The sequence below is a fragment of the Platichthys flesus genome, chromosome 12, assembly GCF_949316205.1.
Source record: "Platichthys flesus chromosome 12, fPlaFle2.1, whole genome shotgun sequence".
Classification (NCBI taxonomy): domain Eukaryota; kingdom Metazoa; phylum Chordata; class Actinopteri; order Pleuronectiformes; family Pleuronectidae; genus Platichthys; species Platichthys flesus.
In genome coordinates, this window is record NC_084956.1 from 17,019,289 (window position 1) to 17,045,533 (window position 26,245).

General features: G+C 40.9%; 1 protein-coding gene across 1 annotated transcript in view; it reads right to left on the bottom strand.

Annotated features, from left to right (window-relative positions):
- The window catches only part of plpp4 (phospholipid phosphatase 4), a 46,926-nt gene that overhangs the window by 6,694 nt on the left and 13,987 nt on the right, over positions 1 to 26,245 (bottom strand). The window contains exons 2-5 of the mRNA XM_062400409.1: positions 19,396 to 19,504; positions 12,286 to 12,376; positions 6,543 to 6,606; positions 6,249 to 6,373 (exon numbers count right to left, since the gene is read on the bottom strand). Of these exons, the coding sequence (XP_062256393.1) occupies positions 6,249 to 6,373; positions 6,543 to 6,606; positions 12,286 to 12,376; positions 19,396 to 19,504 (389 nt within the window). The remainder of the gene's footprint in view (positions 1 to 6,248; positions 6,374 to 6,542; positions 6,607 to 12,285; positions 12,377 to 19,395; positions 19,505 to 26,245) is intronic.

Here is a 26,245-nt window from a genome sequence, read left to right on the forward strand (position 1 = left end):
GCAGGTGTAAGAGCTGTTCAGTTGTTAAGATGTGTTGAAATTGTTAGACTTTATTTTTAGATGCAGACATCAATTGATTTTTTATTTGAATAATTATTTATAGTCCCTCCAGTTTAATATGAAAACTAACAACATAAATATCGTTATGCTTTTTTGGAGTTGACCCGACACACACATTTATACATCAAATATTCAGAATCGGTCAGAGGTGAAGGGTGTGGAGATGGGGCATAACAACAGAGCCAGAAAATGATGACTGGTCTGGCCAAATATGTTGTTGATCGTTTACATGCCGCCCAAACACGTCCAACCAGCCAATGTATGGAGACGGAAAAGACTCCTGTGGTGTCTGGCACCAGGATTCCACATTGCAGCCGATCCTTCAAAGGATAACTAGGATCTTTAAAACTTTTTTGGGGTTTAAATAATTGATGGAGAAAAAAATCTGTACAATCAGCCGTCTTTTTAGCAAGGACAGTTTACATGCCAATTGCAAAATAGCTCAGCATTCTAACAAGATTTCTGCAGAGAATTTTGATTTTTAAAGTGAAAGTTCTGGTTCTGCTGTTGCCTATCTCGGGTTGGTGTTATTGTGTGGTACTTTCACTTGAAATCAGAATATTATTACCACCAATGACCATCACACAATAAGTCATGCAGTGATATTGACAGCATCCCTCATTGCCCGTCATCTGACTTTTGAGCGAACTCCTCACATTTCCAATCACCCAGCAGCTCACTCAACATTCATTTGAATAGCTCTAACCATAGCTAAGACGATTACATAACTCATTTGGCAAGCAGGGGCTCAATTATCTGTGAATGACATATTCAGTGTTTTGATTGAACTTTGTAAATTGGGGGAAATTCCCAGTAGTTTTACATGAGGGCATTTCCGAGACACCTTTTACAGTTTCTGCATGGCTGATCCCACATCACTAATAAAATAACTTTAATTTATACCAATGAAAGACAGTAAATCAATGCTCAGGATCAAGGAAGGACCCAGTATACCCACCATCCCCAATTATCAATTGGAGTGAGGGGAACTGAAGCTTATCCAAGCATGCTTGAGAGGAAGACAGGGACGTGCCGAAGGGCAGGTCAACAAGCCCTCACACGATGAATACATTTATTCACCTACAGTCCCAGTTACTCTGTGAGTGAGTGTTTGTGCATCAGAAGAAACCACAGAAACACAGTGAGTGTGAATCTGTGAAGCATTCAAATATATTAATTCAAATATGAGCTATTGTAACCGAAGTTTAAATAAAAAACTAGGTCAAGATTAGTCTGGGTTCATTGAAAAACATAAAAACAAAACAACTGATGATTCATTTGTTTTGATGCAATTAGGAGCCTCAATGACAAATAAATTAAAATAAGATAGAGATAGGAAATGGCAACTATACAATATTTTTAGGTCCTCTTTAGCTAATTAGATCTCTAACACAGATTTGCTATTTGAACCAAGCAAAATTGCATTTGAATTATTAAAGGTATCATAAGAAATAACGGTGCAGTGAAGCAGTAAACGAAAAAAATCCCTTCTTTTCATTCTATATAAGACAAAATATTTGCAGACACGGTGAGACAACAACACTAGGATAACACTAATAGAAATGCTTTGGTGATATGCATAATACATGAGCAGGGGATAGCTAATATAATATTCCCCACACCATCTAAAGAGACAAACAAACACATTTCTACATGTGACATTAACATAATGAACTCGTCCAATATATTTGCAGCAGTAAGGTTATGCGATGAATATCAGGTATACCCAGAACAACTGATGGTCTCTCATCAGGAGGCAGCAGAAGTCCCTGACGGCCAGAAGACAGGGACGAGGAGACAATGAGAAAAAACAACATGAAAATAAATCCACTTCATGCACTTAAAAGCCTTGAGACTAAAAAAGACGGCTAATGGGAGTGATGAGCTGTGCAGTTGCTTTTTCAATCTTCAAAACAATCACAATGATTGTTAAGAAATTGTTACTAAAGCAGCATATCTGCAATGTTTGAAGAAATGGGGGGATTTTCTGTACACATGTTGATAAAAAGATTAAGAAATGTGACTGGGGGCAATTTCTCATTCAGAGGAAGCTATGATTAGTAACAAGGTAATTTCCTGTGTGTTGCCAAGGTAACCAAGGTTCATCAAATCTCTTACTGGGTGAGTAGCAATGCAAAATATTTGATGCACATGGAATTCCATCCAAAAGACTCTGGGATAATGTAGACAATATAGAGTGTGGAACAAAATTCATATTTTCACAAATATTTTATAATTTTGTGACCCCTTATCATCATCAAATCTGATACATTTGTATTGTGTTTACTTTTTTCATAGAGTTGGTTGCATGCGATGTATAAAGGTGTGAGAGTAGCATGACATATTGAAGTAGACTAATATTCTTGCAGCAGGTTTCAGTTTGGATTGTAAAGAAAATCACTGAAGACATGTTCCATTCATTGCCATGACTTTTACTTATGACATGTGTGTTTCCAAAGGATGTTTTACAGTAACATTGGCCATGATTTGTACCCACTACACTACAGGGTTAGTTAGCCCTGTCCCCATGTTAGTATTTAGCTAAATGAATGACCTTGGAACTTATAAAGCCTCACATAACTGCTAATGTGGCTGTAAAGTTGAAAAGAAAATAATAATGTTTGTCTTTGGTTTCTTCATTGAAGATACAAGATACATTTATTAATCCCAAACACATGCACAGTCACACTGCATGCAAATGAGGGATTGGATTTGTCCTCTGCTTTTGACCCATCTGGTGAACACAGCAGGACACACAGAGCAGTGGGCAGCCATGCACGGTGCCCGGGGAGCAGATGTTGGGGGAGTAAGGTGCCTTGCTCAGGGGCACTTAGAAAGTGGGGGCAGGGAGAGTCCTCTTGGACTTTCGAACAGATCCAGGTGTTGTCCATCCAGGTATGTTTTTATTGTCACTCCAATTGATACAATTACTTACATAAATTGATTATTGTATAACCTTTGCGTTGTGTAATGTGTTCATGAATAGTAAGTTGGGGGAGTGTTGGCTACAGCAGGGTAGCAGACCCGGTGGACTAGTGGCGGAAACTTGGACTATGGGCAGAAAAGGTCTCTGGTTCATCTCTGGTTCGACTCCATGGAGAAACAACAAAAAGACGAACCTGGATTGATCTGTCCAAAAATCCAAGAGGATTCTCCCTACCCTGTCAACTGGCCCTGAGCAAGGCACCTTACTCCCCAAACATCTGCTCCCCGAGCGCCGTACATGGTCACTCACTGCTCTGTGTGTCCTGCACCAGATGGGTTAAAAGCAGAGGTTTCCCTACACTGCATGAGTGTGCCTGTGCATGTCAGTGCATGTGTTGGGACAAATAAATGTATATATAAAGATGTATGAATAAATGGAGATAGGGACTGGGTGGTAAAAAGAGACACAGCAACAGTAAAAACAAAGCATATTAGGAGATGTTCTGTCAATCCTGTTTTTGAGCAATCCACCAAGCAGCCATGCAGCCAAATCCTGAGGTGTGAATCTTTCTTTCAAACCTCAGGATTTGGCTGCATATCCCAAAACAATGCTTGGGTCAAAGCCACTGCAAAGTCCTGAGGTTGGATAATAAATATCTGTCTCCATAACTTTCTTCCCTTTCTTTCTGATGAGATATTTGTCAGTGAACCACCGACCTCCTGGGCAGGTCCGTGTGTCTTTGATTACATTACATATGTGGCTGGTTTCCATCTCCGAGCCTTTCCAACTCTCACCCTCCAAATCTGACCTTTGACTCTTGTAGAAACCAATTGGACACCCCTCGGACCGAAAGTGATGCATATTAACCAACCGTTGGGGCACCATGGCTGTTTCATCCATTATCATACAAAACCTGAGCAGGAGCTCATTATTAGCACCGTATAATTGCTGCACTCCTACTCAAGCTGTTCCTCAACCCCCACCTCTTAGCACACTCCAGACACACTGAGGGCCTGAGTGAGTAAACACAGGAGAGATCACTTTGCATCCCTAGACACTGAACTCAGATGATGGACATTCCAGGATATGCTATTTAATGTAGATAGTTTTAGCAATTTGATTAGGTCCTTCCTGGAGGATTTCTTTATTCATGGGAGGGAATGTAGATGGTAAAGCTGGCAGATGGGTTTTAAGAGTGCCTATTAATTGATCAAATCTAATGGACTCAACATGCACAGGGGGAGATGGTGAGATGAATATGAATAAGAAGCAGACGATCTGCAGTTAATTCTGGAGGGCCTGCTTCAGGGACTTTACCACTGCCTATGTTGTTGAAGGAGCCTGACTTTCTTCCTCTGGGACCAGTCTCCTCCAATTTCTGTGACTTTGCTTTGAGGTGAATAAAGTAATCACAGAGAATGAGCAGCGTAAAAATAAATTGTACGTACATCTTTCTCCAGATTCATAGGAGGTCACCGTGGCCTTTGACCACTGAAAACGTATCAGTTAATCTGTGAGTCAAAGGATTCTCTTGAGGTGTTCTACGGATGAAATGATTCTCTATGGGAGTTCCTGATGATCACCGGCACTTGGGCATAAATATAATAAAGCCCATGAAAACTATGGTGTGTGCTTTAAAAATCTGCCCTAATCAAACTCTGAACTTGGGTGAGTATTTAGACTTTCATCCACGACTTTTGTCCCGGTGAAAAAGGAGACGGACAGGAAATTGGATTTTGTGTCTTTCCCCTGGCCACGCTGCCATATGGGTGCTCCTTGTGTCCCAGTTGCACGGCTCCCTCAATCACTTTCTCACTCACAGCACAGCAACATAAGGCTATTAGAGGTGCCCTGCAGATGTATGTAATCCATTCACCTTGCTGTAGTGAATTACAGAGCAATGTCTCCTCTCTGCTTTTTCTATTGGGATTCGGCAGCACCTCGAAAACATTTCCTCCTGAAAGCAGGTGTCTCTAAAGCTGAACGTGTGCAACTTTAAGTGCTAAAACAACAATTTGGTATCACACAATGAAAATCAACATCAATGACAATTTTGACCAGCTCTACCATCTCACTAATTATAGTATATACCCTCTTATTATAATACACAAAGACCAAATAACCCAATATTTGATTTGAAGCCTTTTAAAGGGCAGTTCAAGGCAGACACACTCACAGCAGGATGACAATTAAACATATTCACACACCATTTCACATGCACACACACATACACCCTCCACCTCCTAAGAATACTTCTTCCTCAGCTTCCCTAGAACATTTTCAATGTAATTAGAATTTGGAATAAAAAAAAAGACACAAGTTCAAGGTGTTCACGTTTTGGCTTTTCCAATGCTTCAGTCGGACGCAGCTATGGGCTTATTTACACCTGCTGTGTTTATGAATTCTACATAATTAACTTGTTAAGTGCGAATGTGCATCCAGAGAGGAAATTTAATAGGAATTGTGATTAAAAGCAAACAATATAAATATAAAGTGCGCCCCCAGTCAGAGCACAGCTCACTGGAGGATATATATTTTGCATTTTGCATAATAGATCGCAGGAGGTTCAGTGTAATTCCACTGCAATCATTTTGCTGTTGGTGGAGTTTCCTGAGGTCCATGTTCACGAGAAAAAATGCTTTAAGGCCACTAAGTGATTTATTTCCTTGGATTCAGTCTTCACATGCCTTATACACCACCGCATACACCCTGCTGAGAGTTTTTTCAACACAGCAGACATTCCCTGTATACCACTTACATTCATCTGTTGGACAACAGAGAAAACATGTGAATAATTTAGCACTCTGCTCAAGCGAAAACAGCTTGGAAAGCAATATGGTCAGAAAGATGTTGCCTGTCCCACATGGGGCTGCACAGCTGAACACAGCAGGGAATCCGATGAAACTGACACATCCTCTGAGTGCACAAGACTGAATATGATGGGCTCAATCAACCACTACCACAACCATCCAAACAAGCCGCCTCCGGATGTGTAAATTGCACGATAACTCATTGCAACGCGGTGCAATTACCTTTGAAGAGAGACAGCAACAAGATCATCCCTTTGAAATGTGAGGTAAACGACTCCGAGACGCCCAGTCAGCATTTTCTAAACGTGTGAAATATTGCTCGGAGCACGGACATCAAACTGAGTGAGCAGCTACACTCATATGCAGTATTAATGACTGGGAGCCCTGCTATCTTTGGACATTGTTTTGCCAGTGCTGGCAGGGATCTGTGTGGACAGCTGACTGATGCTCACAGGAGGAATGACTGCTGGGGAAGCTCTTGCGTCCCTCTGAGACCAGATCGGGCTCCCCGGTGCACAGCATCTTCACGTTCACTTGGCCATCTGGGAAACAGCGCAGGAAGTAATCGGGCCTGGGCCTGGAAATCAAAAACAAAAAATGGAGTTGTAAGTCAATTGTAGAATGTGCATCCCATTTCCCTGTCAAACAAACATAAATCGAGTCTAAAGTCTAAAGATACATTATTCAGAGGATACTGCTTAACATTCCAAATCAGCCTGTGAAGTGCTTCCGCTTGTTTAGCATACCTGCCAACAATCAACTTGATGGTGTTTGTGAAGACTCCATTCAGGGCGAGAGCCAGGGACACAGCTGGAGGAGAGGAGACACACAGTCAAATTAACATCTTGCATTTCAGAGGATTATAATTGAAACAAGTGAAACAGGTTGACGTGGCATTTTCCGCACGAGTAGCAGAACATCTGTGGTAAAAGTATTCATTTTACTATCAGTCCAGTGCAGGCTCTGGCAGGTTACCCACTCCTCTGACATGTTGTCCAAATAAAGCAGCTAATTAGCTTCATGGGAATTTCCCCCGGCAGATGGACGGATGGTTATTGGATTGATATGTGAACCAGCATTTCATGATCTCTGACCAGCAAGGGAAGGAAGAATGTTTTAAACACAGTGCAAGCACCACAACAACACACACAAAACAAACATACATTTCCAGCTGGTTCGCCATGGGTTTTGTTTGGTACCATGCAATAATGTACCAGTGACGTCAGAAGTTATTTTAAATACTGAAGTGGGAGTGGATGTCTGTACCAAATCTCATGGCAATGTAATAGTTGTTGAGATATTTCCCTCAAAGCCACAAATGTTCCAAATTTCCTTTTTGATAAAGCTTATAATAGGGCTGGCTCAGATCAGCGTACGACCAGCTCTGAGGGTACCTGAATGATTTAAATAGGACCAGGGTTAACGTCTTTGTTAAGTAGTTTAAATTTGATCCAGTTTTGGTTTCACATTGCAGTCAATAGAGCGAGCTAAAGACTTTTGTATAACATATGCACGTCCTGTACTGTTGGCAAGTTGTCAATTCAGCTGTTGTAGTCACTAACCTTTTCGATAAAGTACATACAAAATAATTTTCGTTTGAATGGAAATTATAATGAACCTGTTCACTATGTTACTTTTGTGCCACTTGCGCTCCGTCAAAAGTTCCAGACCTATGGTCCAGGCCAAACAAGGTAGGTGTGAAAGTTCCGTTTTCCTCCTCTCCCTCTTCATCGTATAAATGTTTCATCAATGTTGCTGACTGGACTTCTTCCCCCCGTAGTCCTTGTGCATTTATCAGCGCAGGATTGGAACCAGATCCCTCCACTGTGCAGCCTTAGAAAAAGTTTATCACCAAAATTAAATTAAAGTAGTGTAACAATAGTAAACATCAATTCGATATTTAATATGGAGAAAATAGTTGTGAAAAAACTGTGAATTAAGTTGCTTCAGCTCATTTTTGTTAATAGGAAACAGGAGAACTATGATTGGTTGACAGGTAGGAATTGCACGTAACTGTACATTAATTTAATTAGCAGAGAAGCAAACCACTGCGGGCTCATCATTAGCCAGAGTGCCTGCCCTCACAGGTTAATCCCAGTAGTCTGCAGGCAAATTGAATTCACCCCACGTCGCCAGTGCTCAAATTTATTATCCCCCCCAGCTGCTGAGAGGAGCACAGCATCAGCGATATTTAACATCCTGTTATTTTGGGGAATGCCTGTGTGCAGCTCAGATGGAAACCCAACTGGTACATGTTCCAATTGACCAGTTCAAGAATGGGTCATTAAGGTGCAATGTGCTCCCTGTGTCAGATCCGACTCAGTGTGAGGTGGTGCAGTGAGTGTGGTGGCCGGTGAAACCACTGCTGCAGCTGCATCCTCTCAAGTACAGTATAGTAAAGACTTGGGAAGTTCACCGATGGTCATTTAAGCTTTAATTAGCTTTGTGCTGGCCCGACGCCGACAGTTGCGCTGACACAGTTCTGGCAGACCCTCCAGTTTGCACGTTTGCATATTCATAAACCTCCTGCTAGGCTTCCTTTTTTTGTTTTCGTACACTTCTATTTACATACGGGGCAAGAATATGTGATAGAAACAGACCATTACAGGAAAATATTTGTTACAGTTTCAACAACACGCAAAAATTTGTAGAGTTGCAATGGAAAGACTGCCAGCTAACCATAGGGCCAACACATAAGTTGCTTTCAGACATACACTGAACTCTGGATAATGTCCTGAAATGATCCAGACTGTGTGAAAATGCAAATGTACGTGTCAGTTTTTCAAATATGCAACGGCTGCAAAACTGAAAAAAAAGAAGACAAATATCTCAGGATGGAAAACTGGTGTCAGACGCTATCGAAGGTGTCAACTTCTAAGGAGATTCCATAGCTTTTGGTGGTGGGCCGACGCACGTGTGGATGTGCTATAAATAAAATGTTTGATAAAATGTATCTGTTACGTAGAGTTCATGTCTGAGCACAGCTACAGAGACAAACAACCATTACCATCCACACCCCCAGAGAATTTGGAGTCGACAATTAACCAAACCCCGATCTGCAAGTCTTTTGACTGTGGGAGGAAGCCAAAGTAATTGGAGAAATCCCACATATGAGAAAATGCAAACTCCACAAGCATGGAAGCCAAATAGAATTCGAACAGAAAACCTTAACGGCGAACACAGTAAAGGCATACAGTGTATTCTTATCTTGTGACCTTGTGCCTCCCATCTTGCCTGGACTAGGGGTGAGAGGACTTGATGGGATTCGCCCTTCTTGAATCTCTCCTCAATATGCAATATGCTGATACTGCATTGTCTTCCTAATAGTTTATTCAATCTGCAACACTCTCTTAGCCAAATTGGACTGTGCTGTGCTGTGTCGGGGCTGTACCTGCGCCAGTGGCCAACCAAGATTGGTCACATCCGATGGACTTGCACCTCAGAGGTTTGCATGAGTGATTCCAGGGAGGCACCCTCTCAGGAAATTAAAGGCTTTCTCATTTAGTTTGAGGATTCTTCTCTCAAAGGGGAAAAGAATGGTGAGAGACATCTCATGTGAAGTGCCTCAGTCCAAATATTCTAAAAGTTATTTAATACTGTCGTCTCACAGTTCCCGGTTGGAATCCCAGGTCAGCCGGGGTCTTTCTGTTTGCATGTTTGTCTCTGTATGTTAGTCCTGCGATATGCTGGCCCCTTGTCCAGGCTATACCAAGCCTCTGGCCCAGTATCAGCTGGGAGGCTTGAACTCCCCCCACGACTTTCAAAAGCAGTTTAGATAATGGAAAAAAGCAGGTGAGCATGGACCACCTAACACTCAAGTAATTGTATCTCTCGACTCACTATACAGAGACCACGCAAACTCTTTTTATTGGAAACTCTTTCATTGTCTCATTAACCAGAAGATTGCTCCTGCTGCACACATCAAACAATAAAACTCGGTGCTATGAGATCTCACATTCAGATAATAAAACCAACAAATTTCCTGTTTCTTAACAAATATCCAAAATAATCACTGCAAAATCATCTCAGCAGCATTCTCGCAGGGTCGCCTCGGAGAAAATATAATCAACCTTGGACTAACTAGCTTCATTATATCCTGTGACTGAAAGATAATCACGCAATTAAGCAGCAGGAGTTTGGGAACGATAAAGTGTTATTAGACAATCCAATGAAAGGAACATTGTGTTCTTCTTACTTTTATGTGATAGCAGAATGTTCTGTATGAAACAATAAATGCCCTGCGTTTGCAAAAAGCGAATCTCACGGGTGAAGCAGAGTGACGATCTAACTCAAACTCTAAATTGATGTCATCTTTATTGGAAAAGTTTTACCGCACCTTGTTTTCCTTGAGTTTATGTTTTGTGCTCCCTTGTGTTTCTCATTTGTCCCTGGTTTGCGTTTCACTCTATCAGCAATCTGGCTCTGATCAGCTCATCATCCTCCCAAAACGCTGCAAAATATAAAGACTTCCTCCGCACCAGATCGTCTGATCGCCCATGCCGCTCACACTCCAGCAATTTCTTTAGTTAACTCTTGTCTTCAGTTGGTTGGGTTTCTCTTCTGTCTACCTGTTCTTCAGATTCTTGCCAGTCATGCATGTATCCTACATGGCCCTGCTCACAGATCCACTTGCATTCACTAGCTCAAGAGGCTGTACTGTATCCTGTCCTCAACCGTCCCTACTGGTCATATTTTCGGCAACTTTTCACCTTTACTCCATCAGTAAACCTTCTCCTCTCCTTTCAGATCCGTTATAGTTTTAAATGCAGGTAACATTAGACCCCGCCTCCATCAGCAGCAGGATCACTGTTGAAGAAATAGCTGATATGGATTCTGAAGAGGACGCATGCCATGAATTCAAGTGGAAATGTTTTCAGTAGCATCATCATCAGCAGCATTCTTTTTTAATATGACAAAGTCAGTAGTGTTGTTGTATTAAAAAAAATACACAGTAGTCAGAAAGTAGAATGATGAAAATGAGAATGATGTAGTGGACAGTTGCATTAGGGAAATGGCTGCACTCAGTAAGTGTGCCTTTACTTTTAATACTTTTCACAAGTAGAACAGTTAATTTGGTACTTTTACTTCTATGTGAGTACATTTTTTTCTATTTATTTGTACTTTTACTTTCGAAAAATGTTGAGTAATTCCTGCACCACTGCTCTCCAGTCAATCCAGCCAGGCAGTTTGCATCTTTTCCATCTGAAATGTAGTTTCACATCAGCTCATATCTGTTTGAAGTTTTGTTTCATTAATTCAACAATAAGACAAATCCAAGGGACAACTTTGAAACAAAATAAAATACAGGAGCATATTTTCCGTGATTTTTGCTCGGAATGAAAAATAAATTGGTCTGTATGAAGTAAAAAATGAGCTGCAACTGCACAGCCAGCCAAAAACCTGCTTTTATGATCTTTCTTTCGATCGAGCAGTCAACTACATATTCAAAACTATGATCGTTTAGAAAGAATAATGGGCTCATTTTTTTCCTTTGTTCTCCTGGGTGATGTTTTCCTGTAAAGCCTTGTACAAGTGCTTCTCTGTAAATTTCTACCCAGCCCTGTAATCTCTACACTGATACTCTAAGCCACCCTCTCTCCACCCAGTTCATCTCTGGGTCTCTTTAATTGGATTTTTGTAAAACTTACCTAATCCTCTCTGATGTGCCAAAATACCTCAGAGCCTCTGAACCCAGGGCAAGTGGCAAATTCATAGTGAGAGGAATAGAGTTATACAGTACTGAGCTACGGACCAGGCTGACCTGCTATGAGTTGAATCATGACCATGAAACATTTGAATCATTTCAAAATATTGAAAACAGAAAAACGCAAAGGTACACAAGTGTAAACACAAATAATGTAATAGTGAAGGAACTACACATCCCATACACAATTGGGAATCATCCATTTCCGCGACTTTCCTCCCCTCAAAACACAGCGTGTTTGAAAGCGAGGTCAAGGTCGCTCTGTGGTGTATGTAATGTGACACAATCAGATTGTGGCTGACATGGTTTTTCGCGGTTGTGGTCAACATTGCCATGGAAACAGTGAGCTCTAAAAAGTCAGAGAAGTTGCTTTTACCCTTGAGGATTGTGGGTAGTGTAATACTTCTCCTTGAAAATGAGAATAAGATTTGTTTTTTTCTTTAAATGTAGTTTATATCATGTTCATAAATTTGAGGAAAACAATAATGGCACGAAGAATATTTATAGATATATTTATATCATATTCCCAATGTTTCCCAATCGTGAAGCTTGTGGTAAGTTCATATGGCTGATAAGCAAAATTTCAATGAAAGGAATTCTAAAGTCTTGAACCACAATGTGGAGCTTTATACTTGTGGATGCTGTAATAAGGCTTGTGTGGGACCGACTGATCTGCACCATTAAGCACTATAAAGTACTGCTGGGTAAACAATTAGCTCATGTTTTCAGGTAAAGCTTCGAAAAGACCAACAAGCAAACAGTGAAATGAAACTGGCTCCACGTACCTAAACATGCCTCTTTGATTTCTGTCTTGTCCGTCCTCTGAATTATCTTCACCACAAATATCACCGCCAGTGGGGTAAGAAAGGAAATTGCCTGTGAGGAATACAAGACAAAAAAGTGCAGTTATCACTGTGACATTAGAAAATGCACTGCAGAATTCCACAGGGACTGTTTTTCAGGTTAATTTGCTTGTTGCTTTGAGGAATGAGATGATCCATTACTCTGAGTTAATTTTAACAAGACAAACAGATGGGCCAAACAAGCTTCTTTATTGTACAGAAGAGTTGTGCTCCCTCATTTGATTGTAGATGTGGGTGTAATCTGCACCCAGGTAATTATTCAGGCCCCGCAAATTAATTTCTGGCTGAATTCAGGATACCTTCTTTCATTCAAGCAACAGAGGTGAAGGCTGGGTTTCAATTTCTCTATCACGACACACACAGTGAATTAGTGCTGAGCTTTGTGTAAATCTGTGCGTCTCTGCCAAAAAAACGAATTTAGCACCTGCCCTTGAAGTTGTTCAGAACAAACTTTTAATCAGACTTATATTCACTCTCACAGGTTCACTAACATTTGCTATTTAAATTTTAAATTAAATAATCTAAAATGTCCTTAAGACATGGCCAATGCTTGGGCAAAATGTCAACTGATGTAGACTTTCTACTGTTTGAAGTGTAGCTATGAACAGTGATGCCAACCAGTCAAGTTTAGGTTAACATTTCTATACATCTTAACTGCAACACACAATATATTTTTCACAATTGCATGCTGGACAAGTTTGATATAAAAGAGACCCATTACACCTATTAGTCACAGGAGGTGGTTGGGGTGGATTCGCACAAGGCACATAACTAACGTCACATACAGAGTCTGAGTTAAATTCAACCAACTAAATCACATTGGTTAGGTTAGGGATATAACTTGGTTTTAATATACATGAAGTCGCTTAACTTTTCCTAACCTTGAGTTCCTAAACATAAATTCACTAGATCCACAGAATTATTTGTCTTTTTTTATCAAGATCCAAGAATTATTCTATGAGAAATCAACGGAAAGTTTGAAAAGCACCCTATCTCACAATATTGGATCCACACAAACTTGTAATTACATTACATTACATTACATGTCATTTAGCTGACGCTTTTGTCCAAAGCGACTTACATTTTTAGAACACTCAGCATTTCTGAGGGGCCATTTTAGGGGTTCAGTATTTTGCCAAGGACACTTAGGCATGCAGATGGGAAAGAGTGGGATTCGAACCGGCAACCTCCTTGTTGCAGAACACCCTCTCTATCCCCTAGGCCATGCTCTCCAGTAATGGGTTCATCCCTGACCCCTTAACCTTCCACCAAGATTTGCAGAAATCCTTCATATAGTTTTCACGTAGCGTTACTAAGTGTCAAACAAACACAGATGAAAACATAACCTCCTTGGCAAAGGTAATAATGATCTAAACCCTACACGTCTACTGGTGGATATTCTGTTGCATGAGCAGAAGTTTGAATGGTGCAAGAAAAAATATCATATTTCAACATATTGCTGATATGTTCAAAATCAACATTTGCTACTTACCAAATACCTAAATTAACAACATATCCTCATTATGTAAATGTAAACAAATGTAATCCGATTACAGTTGCCTCCAGCCATGGCTGTCTGCGGAGCACAGGATCAAATACATAAAAAATGTTTCCAGAGCAAATGGATTTTGGGATCTCGTAGCATTTGCCAGTGTATCTGTGACCTTTCAGTAACAACAGTTCCCATTACTTTCTCACTGGGGGTGTGAAGGAACCCAGTGAGAAACAAACACTTTTTCTGTCAGGTTGAGACTTTCACATCTTCTCAGAATTTATTCAGGGTGAAACAACTATCCTGAATGGCACCGGTACCAAAGGAAGCAGAAAAGCGGGGGATTCGATTTGAGTTGCCATAGAGACACATTGAGGTGATTAAAATCATCTCAACGGGTTTGACAATACAATGGATCTCGTCTATAAAATTGTAATGGCAATGATTTCACACTTACAAAGACAATTCATAGCTTTCTTTATTTCAATTAATGAGTTGATCTATTTTGGCAGGTGACATTAAGGTTCATTATCATCTTTTTCACGTCTTGAACGAACACATATATAGGCTACCTTCAGTGTGTGAATCGGTGTAACCGTAAAATATTGCTTTCAATACATTAGTTAGTGGGGTCACTGTTTTATATGTCCCACAATGTGTCTCTAGAAAAATCACTCTCTTATGTAGATGAAAAATAGCAGACATCTTTATCTTAGTAAATCCCATTAAATAAACGATCTGTACCTTTCACCAAGTGCCTGCTTAGAGGAGGGACTAATATAATATTTACAGCTCTTGGGGTGCGCCCCGCGGTGGATAATGTGAAGTCGATTACATTTAATTCTCAATCAATTTTCGTACTTTGCATAAAATGGGAACAGAAAGGATTGCATGGAGATGAGATCTGATTTTCAGGCACTACATTTGCAGACGTTTAATTCTTATAGCCGGTTGACATTGTACAAATGGAACCTTTAGTCATGATTTATGATGTGACTGCTGGCTGCACACACACCATCCCTCAGCTCACCAAACCATCAGTACTCATCCCGCTTCTTCAGCTGCTCTTTGCCAGCTTGGAATCAAGCACTTCGTCCCCTCATGTATTTCCCTGTTCAAACATTTGTTTCCTTGGGCCTCCTGTCCATCTCCTGCACACCTGTCTGCCTGCCCACCTCTGTGCTTGCCAAGCTCACCAGTCCAGAACCGGCTCCTTTCACCTAGCCTCCAGCTCCCCTCAGGCCTCTGGCACACTTGCCAGCTCCTCAGCCCTCATTCCCCACACAGCTCTGGCTCCCCGTTTTTCTACTCTGTCCTCCATCTTTGCTTGATGGAGCCCTCACTCCTTAAAGGCAGATTCATAGTTTATAATTTCGCCAATCTGCTGAGGTCCGCTATAGTATATGGATTTGTGCATGCAGCCCAACGTTTGTTACCATGCTGCAGAGGTGTGGACTCGAGTCACATGACTTGGACTCGAGTCAGACTCGAGTCATGAATTTGATGACTTTAGACTCGACTTGACAAACTGTAAAGAGACTTGCAACTCGACTTGGACTTCAACATCAATGACTCGTGACTTCACTTGGACTTGAGCCGTTTGACTTGATAAGACTTGCTCCTTTCCCCAAAACACAAAGATTCAAAAGTATGTTATTAAGGAGCGCTCTGTATCTTTTATCGTGTGTGTGCAGCGCCGCCGCTCCCAAAACGCCCACTACGGGCTGTGCGTTGGGCACCAAGTCCTGAGGGGGCACCAAAAAAAAAGCAACTGAAAAATCATCATAGTTATAATAATTATGAAGCCGAGCGTTTGGTTGTATCATAAGTCCGGCTTCAGCCGACAAAGGACACGAGAGCAGGTCATGCGCTCGGGACAGCACACCCGTTTATTCTCCGTTCATTTTACAACTTCACTCATCACAGCACCCACTTCCTTTAAAACCCCCTTTCAAATTAAGAGTCACTACCAACAACCCACTTAAAACCGGAAATACAAATCAACCCTCAACAATATCGTCATTAAATAAATTAGCTTACAATTATAATGCCGATATTATTTCAGTATAGAAATATTAGGTACCTTTTAGACATGTATATCACAAAAAAGGCAGAACAAGAGATATATTAAATTGCTCAAAAAAAGTTAAAGAAGATTGACTATTCTTGTTTGTACTTATTGATGATTATTTAACCGTCCCCATCGTGCACAAATGACTGACAGACTTTTGGCCAATGTGGTCTTTTGCAAATGCAATGGCATATAAAAAGCACAACCCTGTTCGTTGTTATGTTCAAGTATTTGTTATGTTTCTCACATGTACACACACACACAGACAATATGACGTGAGATAAACACAGGACAGGACAATGTTGTTAGCACTTTTGTACAAATAATTACAGTTGCACTTGTTCAGAAGGAGTGGTTTAAAATGAAGAATATTCTTGCAAAATATGAGTTAAATGTTAAAAATGACTGGTTAATAGTGCAATAGGGAAGTGCAATGTTGGCACAATTCTTTTTCTGTAATTTCAATTGCACTTGTTTTAATAAATAAATACAGATTTTAAAAGCATACATGATCTGTGTAAATATATTATTACTCAGTGATCAAAAGGACTCGAAAAGACTCGAAACTCAAACTGCAGGACTTGGACTTGACTTGAGACTTGTCAGTCTTGACTTTGGACTTGACTCGGGACTTGCCTGTCTTGACTTGGGACTTGACTCGGGACTTGCCTGTCTTGACTTGGGACTTGACTCGGGACTTGAGGGCAAAGACTTGAGACTTACTTGGGACTTGCAAAAAAATGACTTGTTCCCACCTCTGCCATGCTGACTATATGCAATTACTGTGCATTCTCCAGGTACAATATATCCAACTACTGGAATGAAATGGAGTCTGGGATCAGTTATGCATGCTTGGAACAACAGACCAACGCGCATCCTCATTTTAATATTAATAGAACTTGTACTTGTGACCAGAACAAGAATGAAAACCTCAGCGGAGACAGAACGTGGAAAGTATGGTGAACCCTTTATTCACCATTCTTTTCTCAAGCCTGCAGGCAATAAACCACCTTTGCTTCGAGTCTGTGCTCTGCATTCGGGTTCACCTTTCTAACATGTCACCTTTATGCTGAATGGAAAAATTTAACATTTCTGTCACTACCACAGTGAAAGAATGAACCCTCTATTGACTGCAAGCATGCTAACACAGGCTAACACAGTATAATATCTTAATAAAGGTCAGAGTAAGTCATAACGGGGCATCGTGTGAATCCCCACTATGGACTTTTTTTAATGGCAAGATAAATTCTGCAGACCTTCAGGGCTACAGTCAGAGCGATGACATTAAAGAAGCCTGACTTCTGCGTGTCAGCACGGGGAGTAGCTTCTGAGAGAGGCACGTGGGCGGAAGGCTTTGTCTCACACTCATTATTTAGAGACCTGTCATCAGCAGAGATCAATGCTCTGTATTAAACCTGCGAGAGACATTTTAACTCACTGTTTTATGTACTGGAAAAAATAATCCATTATAAGTCAGGAGTATAGGGCATGTAATGCAGTCCTCATCAGAGCTCAATTACTACCCTTGAGGTCCAAGACAGAGATGGCATTAAGAAGATATTACAGCAGCAGCTCTGCTTCATGTGGAGCACATTCCGCTGAGAGTGTCGGGCCAATCAGGTTCATGCTGACACTATTTCTTTCTTTAAGGTATTACTGCAACTGCTCAACAAATGTGTATATGTGGGGGCAGCGAAGTTCCAGTATCAACAACATTACTTAGAAAGTCCAAGCACCTTGATGCTGATTGATATGTAATAGTTAGAGCTGGATAAACAACATTTAAGGTGGCATTTTTTATTTCTATATTTTCTATAGCTGTTTTTATGCCTGACCTGCAGATAAAGTCTGGCAAATCGGGCCCAGACGTCCCAGGATATTGATATAAATTGGTATATAGGGCTGAATTTTTTTATGGCTATCAGTGTTAGGGTGAATTGTACTGTCTATTTGTTTTTTACGGTTTTGTTTGAAGATCATCATAGAAATAATAATCATAAAAATAAATATTTAGTGCAAATATTACGGAAGAAAAGCTAAAACGTAAGGTTTTAAAAATCCTCTGTGAAATCCCCGTAAATTTTGACATGTCTGTCTTTATCTTAACGGTTTTTCAGATATTTTTTAAAGGACTAAGGATAAGAATGATAGAGTAGAGACGTGCTGCCCCATCTCCTCTCGTCTCTTAGCCATTTGTCTTTCTGTCAATGCCACAAGCTAAATGCATGAAGGGATATATTGCTCAGTTACTGACCAATATATCAGTTCAACACTTTCATGATTTACTGTGGAAAACATTGAATCGACTATATAGGGTATAACATTTTTCACAAATCATTCGGGCAGCAAAACAAAATGGCGGATTCACTAAAAAGTGATCTGTGAGTAATTTTGGACATAGTCTGGTCTCTGTTTCTCTTTCATTTTTTATCAGGTTTTCTGTTCAATGTTCAAGGTTCAGTTTGGTCTTGTTGGCCATGTTTCCTTCTTCCACCTTTATTTTTTTGAGTATTTTCATATTGCAGGGCTTCCTTGTATTCCTTCTGCTTCTGAAAGCTTGTTTTGTGTTTGTTTTTTTGCATTTTGCCTGAATTTGGGTCCATCATGCTAGAATGTGACGGGTCAGAGCCAGGCCAGCTATTACCCCTGCTTGTGTTTTCCGTGCTGAGACAAACTAATCCCCGCCTGGCTCTAACATTGTACTTATTGCAGAGTCATCAGAGTTGGAGGAACATTTTCATAAAATGAATAGCAAGAAATTAAATTATCCCATCTCCCAAATGTCTTTACTATCTACTGAATCTCCTAAATGGTCATATTCAAATTGTATCTTCTGTCATTACAAGGTGCAGACCTTGATAGCAGTTGGAAAAAGTTCAAGTGTATGTGAGTATTTCAGGTTTTACAGCTTCTGTTTCTACCTGGCATCCTTTGTGTTGTCATATTTTACCATAATCACCCTTTGAAAATAAGACCATCAAATTTGCAGCATCTGAGTCAGACAACAATGAGCTCCGTAATCACCGGCGTGCTGCATCTTAAATGCATTGAAGCTGGGGACTGTGGCTGAGAACAAAATCAGCACAGACGCTGCTATATGATCTGGGCAGTGTTTGCCAAGAGATGATTTGGGTTATTTGCTCAGTGTTTACAGCTTGAGTCATATGAAATGTATTTTTCATTCCCTGCTGTATTAGTTTGAAACCCGTCTTAACCTTGTACAAGTGATTTCGGTCCAAGAGATTATATTTACATTGGAGGCACCAATCACCACAGCTCTCTATCAGATTCAAGCCTCACCTTGACGGTGGAAAGCAGAGTGGCAATTTTCCTAAATGAAAGAATCTGTATTTCACTGAGGTCACCTCGCTCAACTAAGCAGCAGGTTTTTGGTTAATTTGGGCTGATCATAATGACGTACCCATCCAGTTTGTTATAAGAGGAATGTATAATTATAGCAAGTACTTACAAACATGACCCTCTTGGGAATGTGGTCTGACTCAACCAGAGGATTCTTGTAGAGCCAGAGCTCCTCCGGTTGAATCACTCTCTCAAATGGCTCCAGAAACTCTGTGAATCTGTGGCAAAGAAAAACAAATGTGCACTGATTAGTCGCTTGTTTTTGGAAATTCACAGGAGACTTACACAAAGAGTAGCATACCACGTAATGTGTATATGTTTGAGATATAAGTGATTATTTTAATCAAATGTTTTCTTTAAGTGACCCTGCACACTTAACGCTGACCTTTATATCCCATTTATTAACATATTTATTAAAATAAATCAACATTTATGGGTTGACCATGGCTCCTAACCTAGTGTTTATGTAGGGTAAACCATTTGAGATGGCTCCACCTCATAAGATTTGATAAGGTTAGGACCCTCTAATCAAAGGTGAGAGGCCCCATGTCACCAGCGACCGCTCATGAATGACAACCTGAAAAGCTGCGCTCATTTTAAATTCCGTGCTGAAACTAAACCACTACATCATCTACCAATCAGAGACGCCCCCCTTCCTCTCTGGCCCCTCGGCCGTCACTCACACTCATTTTGAGTCAGATGCACCAGTGGTTCAAAAAACAGCTCAGGAACACTGTGCAGTGTTCTTCCATCAGTATAAAAAGACACATTTGTGGAAAAGGTAGATTTCATATAACAATGCTGTTGTCTCACACTCAAAAGAACAAATTAGCATTCTCCTGCTTCCTCCTGCCCGGCCTGGCCACCCAGAGGTCTGTCTGATACAACCTCATTCTCTGATGGCTCAACAAAGTATTTTTGTAACTACTGCACGTTGAAACATTCAATACGTTGCTCCGTTGCACGTCAGTTATGCTTCGAGACATCTCCTACAGCCACAGAGAGCTCCAAATATTTAAACCATTAAACTCACAGTGTTTATGGGACGCCAGCAGCAAAACGCAAAACATCAATTCAGATATTCGGATCTCGCAGAGTGTGCGTGCCTTCCAGTGATAACTGAAGATTTAGCCCATGTTAGTTTAAAAAGATAAGAAAAGTGCTGCGCGCTCTGGACCCCAGAGATAAACTTAAGGCCTTAAAATAGAAAATGTCTTAAATTGATTGCATTTTGCAGGACCTGAATCTAACTCTGTTTTTTTCCTCAGCTTCCCTGCCAATGGCACATTCACTGTGTTATGTTCACACGATACACTCTAGGCTCAATCATTTTATTTTATTCTAGATCAGTGATTTCCAACTAGTGGGTGCATGGATGAGACAAACAAACAAATAATCCATTAAATAATAAAGAGCGTGGCCTAGGGGATAGAGCGGGTGCTCTGCAACAAGAAGGTTGCCGGTTCGAATCCCACTCTATCCCATCTGCATGCCTAAGTGTCCTTGGCAAGATACTGAACCCCTAGATGGCCCCTCATAAAATGATGAGTGTTCTAAAAATGTAAGTCGCTTTGGATAAAAGCGTCTGCTAAATGACATGTAATGTAATGTAATGTAAAGCTGGGCAGCTGCCTGAGGTCTGAGAAGGGATTCTTTGGGTCCGGCAGTTCTGTCCCCAGATGAACAGTTTTCAATCTGGGTGGAAATAGCGCTTGAGTAATGCTCTCCCTATACAACTACATGCCCTTTAGCGAGACATTTATCACATGTCTGCTTCACTGGAGCCGCTTACTGGCTCCTCTGCAGCCTTTCAGTGTGAATCCAACTGTGGGAATGTGGAAGAGGCAGACAGCTCAAAAGACAGAGAGATCTTCTACAAACCTTTCCCACATAAAAAAATCATACGGAGTCATGTACTACAGATGTTCTTCCTCCTCGCTTCAAAGCTACAGGACAAAAATATCATATACATCTTTATCGCTGTGAGAGACATGCAGCATGTTACCCAGTGTGGAAAGTCTGTTTGTGGGTACGCTGATAACTATGTGTCACGATGTTTTCACAAGGGAGCGGCCTAATCGGTACCAGCTCATTTTACACCTTGCTGCGCCCGTGTGCATGATTCACTTCAGCTGGATTACTTTACGGCATGTGTCGCACACAATGAATTAAACTGCGCTAATGACACACACGATACCCTTCATGAATTACCTCTGTTTCTCCCTGGTTTGTTCTCTCTTCAGCCCTTGTTCAGACGTCGGTGACACCGGATGTTATTTCCTTTTACCAAGGATTCAAAGCGGACAGATAGAGCATAGAGCATATACCACACACACACACACACACACACACACACACACACACAGAGCTTCAAGGTAATTTAATACTGCAGTGGTCTTCAGTAAGGCTTATCTTGCATCCAACCCGGAACATCCTAATGAGTTTGAGGCTCCCTCTCCCCCCAAGGTAACCATACATATAATTTATCTTCATAATATTTGCTTTGGGTTCAGAGTCATGTGTACAAACTCGCTGCCTTGTAAAAAAATAAAATGTCAGTCATTGTGAATAGAATTTCTGTAACTAAAAAAAAGCAATCAGTAAAGCACATAGCTCAGCCAAATCTCAACAGTCCGCTTAAATTCAATCAGGCCGCAGCAAATTGCACACACTCTTAGATATCAGTCCCCTAAATGGGCCTGATTTCATCAAGATCGATTCATTATCGCCTGTGTAAACAGTGACAAACACAATGTGAAAGAATTGGTGGGAAAAAAACTCCCACCAATCCCGTTGGGAACCAGAATAAAATGGTTACTTCCCTGACCCTTACCGTCCAACAAATTTCATCTTTTGCCTTTTTTTGTGAAATCTTAGTTCTACATACAGTACTATTTTGTGTTGGTTAGTCAGACCTAAGCTTGACTGCTAATGATCTTTAATGTTCACATTAACAGCTAAACAAAAGCAGCAGAGAAAAATAGTTTGACCTGCCATGAAAAAATGTAATTGGGAACAATCCAGCTGTTCACTACAGAACTGTATTTTCGGATACTTTCACCATCCCTTTGTTTGCGAGGGATGATGCATTTCATGAGCTCGAAATTAAAATGCCTTTTGGACATGAAGTAATATTCCTTCTACTTTTGGAGAATTTGTCTGAAATCTCCTCGATCATATCAATACTGCCCTCAAAGGAATCAGATTGAGTTTTTGACTCATCTTTTCAACAAAAAAAATAAAATTGTTATTAAAACAAAAAAAAACAATATGGCTGAGGCGTCCTTTAAGGCCTCCAGGCTCCAGACTTCAAGCACACAGTTGGAATTAATCAAGGGTTCATCTTTGATTCTGTGGATGGAAGTGCCTGCTCTTCCAGGGAATTCATTTTATTGTAATTTAGATGCCGAGATGAAATCAGTAGGAAGTGCATCATTTACAGGCTGCTGACAGCGGATGCATTTGTCTTTGTGAAGCAGGAAGGACAATGTGGATTAGGCGCATTAGTAGAGCTTGGAGAGGTAATGACATACGCTGCATATAGTCCAGGTTATCCTGCTGGGAAATAATTGTAATCACATTGATTCAAAGAGAGAGGCAGAGAGGGTGAGATGAAGTGGCAGATTTAGACTGGTAAAAATATTTGGTTAATAGTCATAAGAGAATTTTTATTACATTTGCTCCTCATTCTTTGCAAACAGGGGTGGATGCAGGGGCAGGGTCCAGGGTGGCACTGGCCCCTAATGGAATCTGATTGGCCTCTGAACTGCATTTGTCCTGTCAGTAGTCTTTTGTTTTCAATAAACAAGTAACTTACTAACAATACCTTACTTTTTGAATTAAACAAACTATTTTCAATGACGTGTGGCTTTGCTCAACAGGAGCTAAACATAGAATGACTTCAATGTGCACCTTCCTGAATCAGGAATTGTGCATATAGGTTGGACATATAATTGGCCCCGCTGAGTAAATTGAGGCCCCCCTATGGCCCCTCATTTAGAACAATCCTACATCCACCACCTCCTGTTTCCAACCCGAAAACCTGTGAGATTGTAACCCTTTACGGTACAATAAATGACAGGGCCTATGAAGACAGTGAGAAGAGACAGAGATACACAATCAGAAAAGAAAAGTGTAAGAAGAAAACAGTTTTTCTACACAGACAGACTGTCATCAGAGCTCCAATGAGACTGTTGGCCCTCTGACCATCTCTGGGCAAAACAGATGAGCTTTCTACGTGCCCATAAACAACAGGCCCAGAACACAGGACTGCCTGCTGGCTGCCACTGGAGTAACTACAGTTTTCAACAGCCTAATTGTGTTTGATTTGTGTGGAGACATTTTTCTGCAAACACATAGAGGCTTCCAGCGGGGCCGCACAGTTAATGATTAATCCACAATCGAGCAGGTGTGAAGATGAATCTGTGAAGTTTTTAAGTTGTGAGAAGTTCCAAGATGATGGCCCCAAAACTTTTGAGTAAACCTTTTCTGTGCTCAGGCGACCCGGGGTATGTCGGAATTTTCCACGTTAATTTCCACAAAGAGCAAAAACATGACTACTTTATATTCTTGGCTTTAATACTTTACATCTGACCTTTTCCAACTCAGGAACTTTTTTTATTTCTTTGTCTCTTCCCTGTTCCTCTCCATTAGAGCTCTGTAACTGGGCCAATTTATCATCACCAATTCCAATCCATCTCTAGCAGATGCATATTCTAAATCTGTCTTGCACAGCCAAGGAAATAAAACTGAATTATTTCTCAAGATCTCCCCTGTCCTCCTCTCTTTCTCTCTCTCTTTCTCTCTCTCCCCTGCTGAAACACATCGCAGAGTTTAGCACTCAACGGCATCAAGAACAATACGAGCAGTTAATTTGAAAGTTCTTGATTTACAATGCACAGTGGGCAAAATCTGTGGCTGTGGCCTTGGGAATAAACACCGTCTGCTGTGCCACCGTGACAGTAAGTTAAAAAAACTTGGGAAACTCGTCCTTAATTAGTTAGAGATGCTGCGAAGCAATATGGCATACAGATGAATGGAATAGCTTATTGGATTAAATTGAACAAAACGAAGGCTGAAAGTAATATTTTGGCTGGCTCTGTGGGGATTTGTCTGTGTTGGTGTTTTCCTGCATCAGCCCATCACAGATACATGGAAACAGAAGCCGAGCGTTTCATCAATACTGATCACATTATGTCGGCTAGCAGGGGTTGGCTGAGCCGGAGCCAAACGCCCAGGGCCATTATAAGACAGCATTTATCCTCAGGTAGAGGAGGCCACAGAGCAGAACTCGCACAGCGCCGCTCACTTAGCTGACAGCCCGGGTGACCTAGGCCTCTCAGGGGAATAGAAAAGATCACAGAGCTTTAAAACGTCCTCAACACAGAGGCACAAAGCAGTGCGCTCTCTGAGCTGCTATGTGGATGTCTCAAAGTTAGCTCAGGGCAAGTCCTGACTCCTGTCCTAGGTAAGTGCTGAGGGCTTGAGCCGATTTCCTCACTTTGTCGCACTTTGCACCGGAGCTGTTCACAGGTCATGACTGTTAGGGCACCTGCTGCAATCCGGGGACCCGTCCAAAAGCACGCAGGGCATTGTGTCCACTCATGTTTGATTGCATTTCCACTCTCAGGAGGTGCAGCTGAGCTACAGGCGCAAGATGTGTGTGTGTGCAAATATGTGTGTGTGTAGTGTAGGGACTGAAAGCGGGGAAAAAACTAGAGCGGACCATCTGCCGGATCTGGGACACACTGTGAAATGATATTTCCCATCACATCGTAGGGGATCATCTTAACATCCACATGTCACCCACTTCGTATTACTCCTGTTATTTAATCAAATGGCAGGGAGCTACAGAAAAATGACTTATAGGATTTAAAAGTCATCGGGATTACAGGTGGTGTTGAGTCCTGAGGGAAATTCCCATCCTCCTCTGTTCAGCGCATCCTCTGGTTCATTAACTGCTGGTAAATTCCCATTCCTCCTTTACCACCTGCCATCAAATCAGTGTTGAGTGCTCGGGACTTGATATGTTTTATATCTAAAAATACGTATCGGTAGAAATGACAGTGAGGAAGAGAGAGAAAAGAAGTGGAAAGACATAAGAAGAGACAGAATGGTGGCGCAGACTGTTTGCTTGCTCTTTGATTCCTGGCTGAGTTATGTCCCACTGGTGGGATAACAGAAAGTAGCCAAAAATAACACAAGCTAGTTTTAAATGAGAAAGTTCATCAGAAAAATGTAAGAAACTTGTGAGGATATGTCCAAAATTCACTTATGTACTTTTAATCTTATCAAATAAGTAATGCGTTATGGAGAGTATGTGTTAAGTTAGGAGATTGTATTAAAATGTTTAGCTCTCTATGTGGTGATTTTGTGATATCTTATATTTTGGATGAGTAAAGAACTCTGTAAACAAATCTTTATCTGTAGAGCATTTCAGCTCTGCATCAGTAATAATCCCTCTCCACACTAATAGAAAACATATATCCTGTTACCTTCCACATGCACTGGTCATGCTGCATTTGGAAGGTAACAGCAATGGTGAAAAGAAAGACGAGAGAGAGAAATCTCCTTGGACCAACGACGAGGTGGAACTCCGACATAACATGTTTACAACATTTTGCATTCACTGCTGTTAGTCGAGTCATATAAGCACAGAATCAGTACAAGCAAAGCTTTTTTAAATGCTTCGTTTTTTGCCCTTCCAGACTACAAAGCGACCCTGGAGTTTTCAGACTAAAAAAATTATTTTTGAGAATAATCTCCCAAAAATATTCAACTCTGTTTAAAATACACTTTTTTGGCACATGTGTTGTATCAATAGTCAAAACTCATATCACTTGAGTCTGTATTGGAATTGCAATGAAGAAGTCTACAAAAAAAAATGGTAGTGGTTCAAAGGCACATTTTTACCTGCAGTCTATTAGAAATACACTAAATATCGTCCTCACAGTGCACAT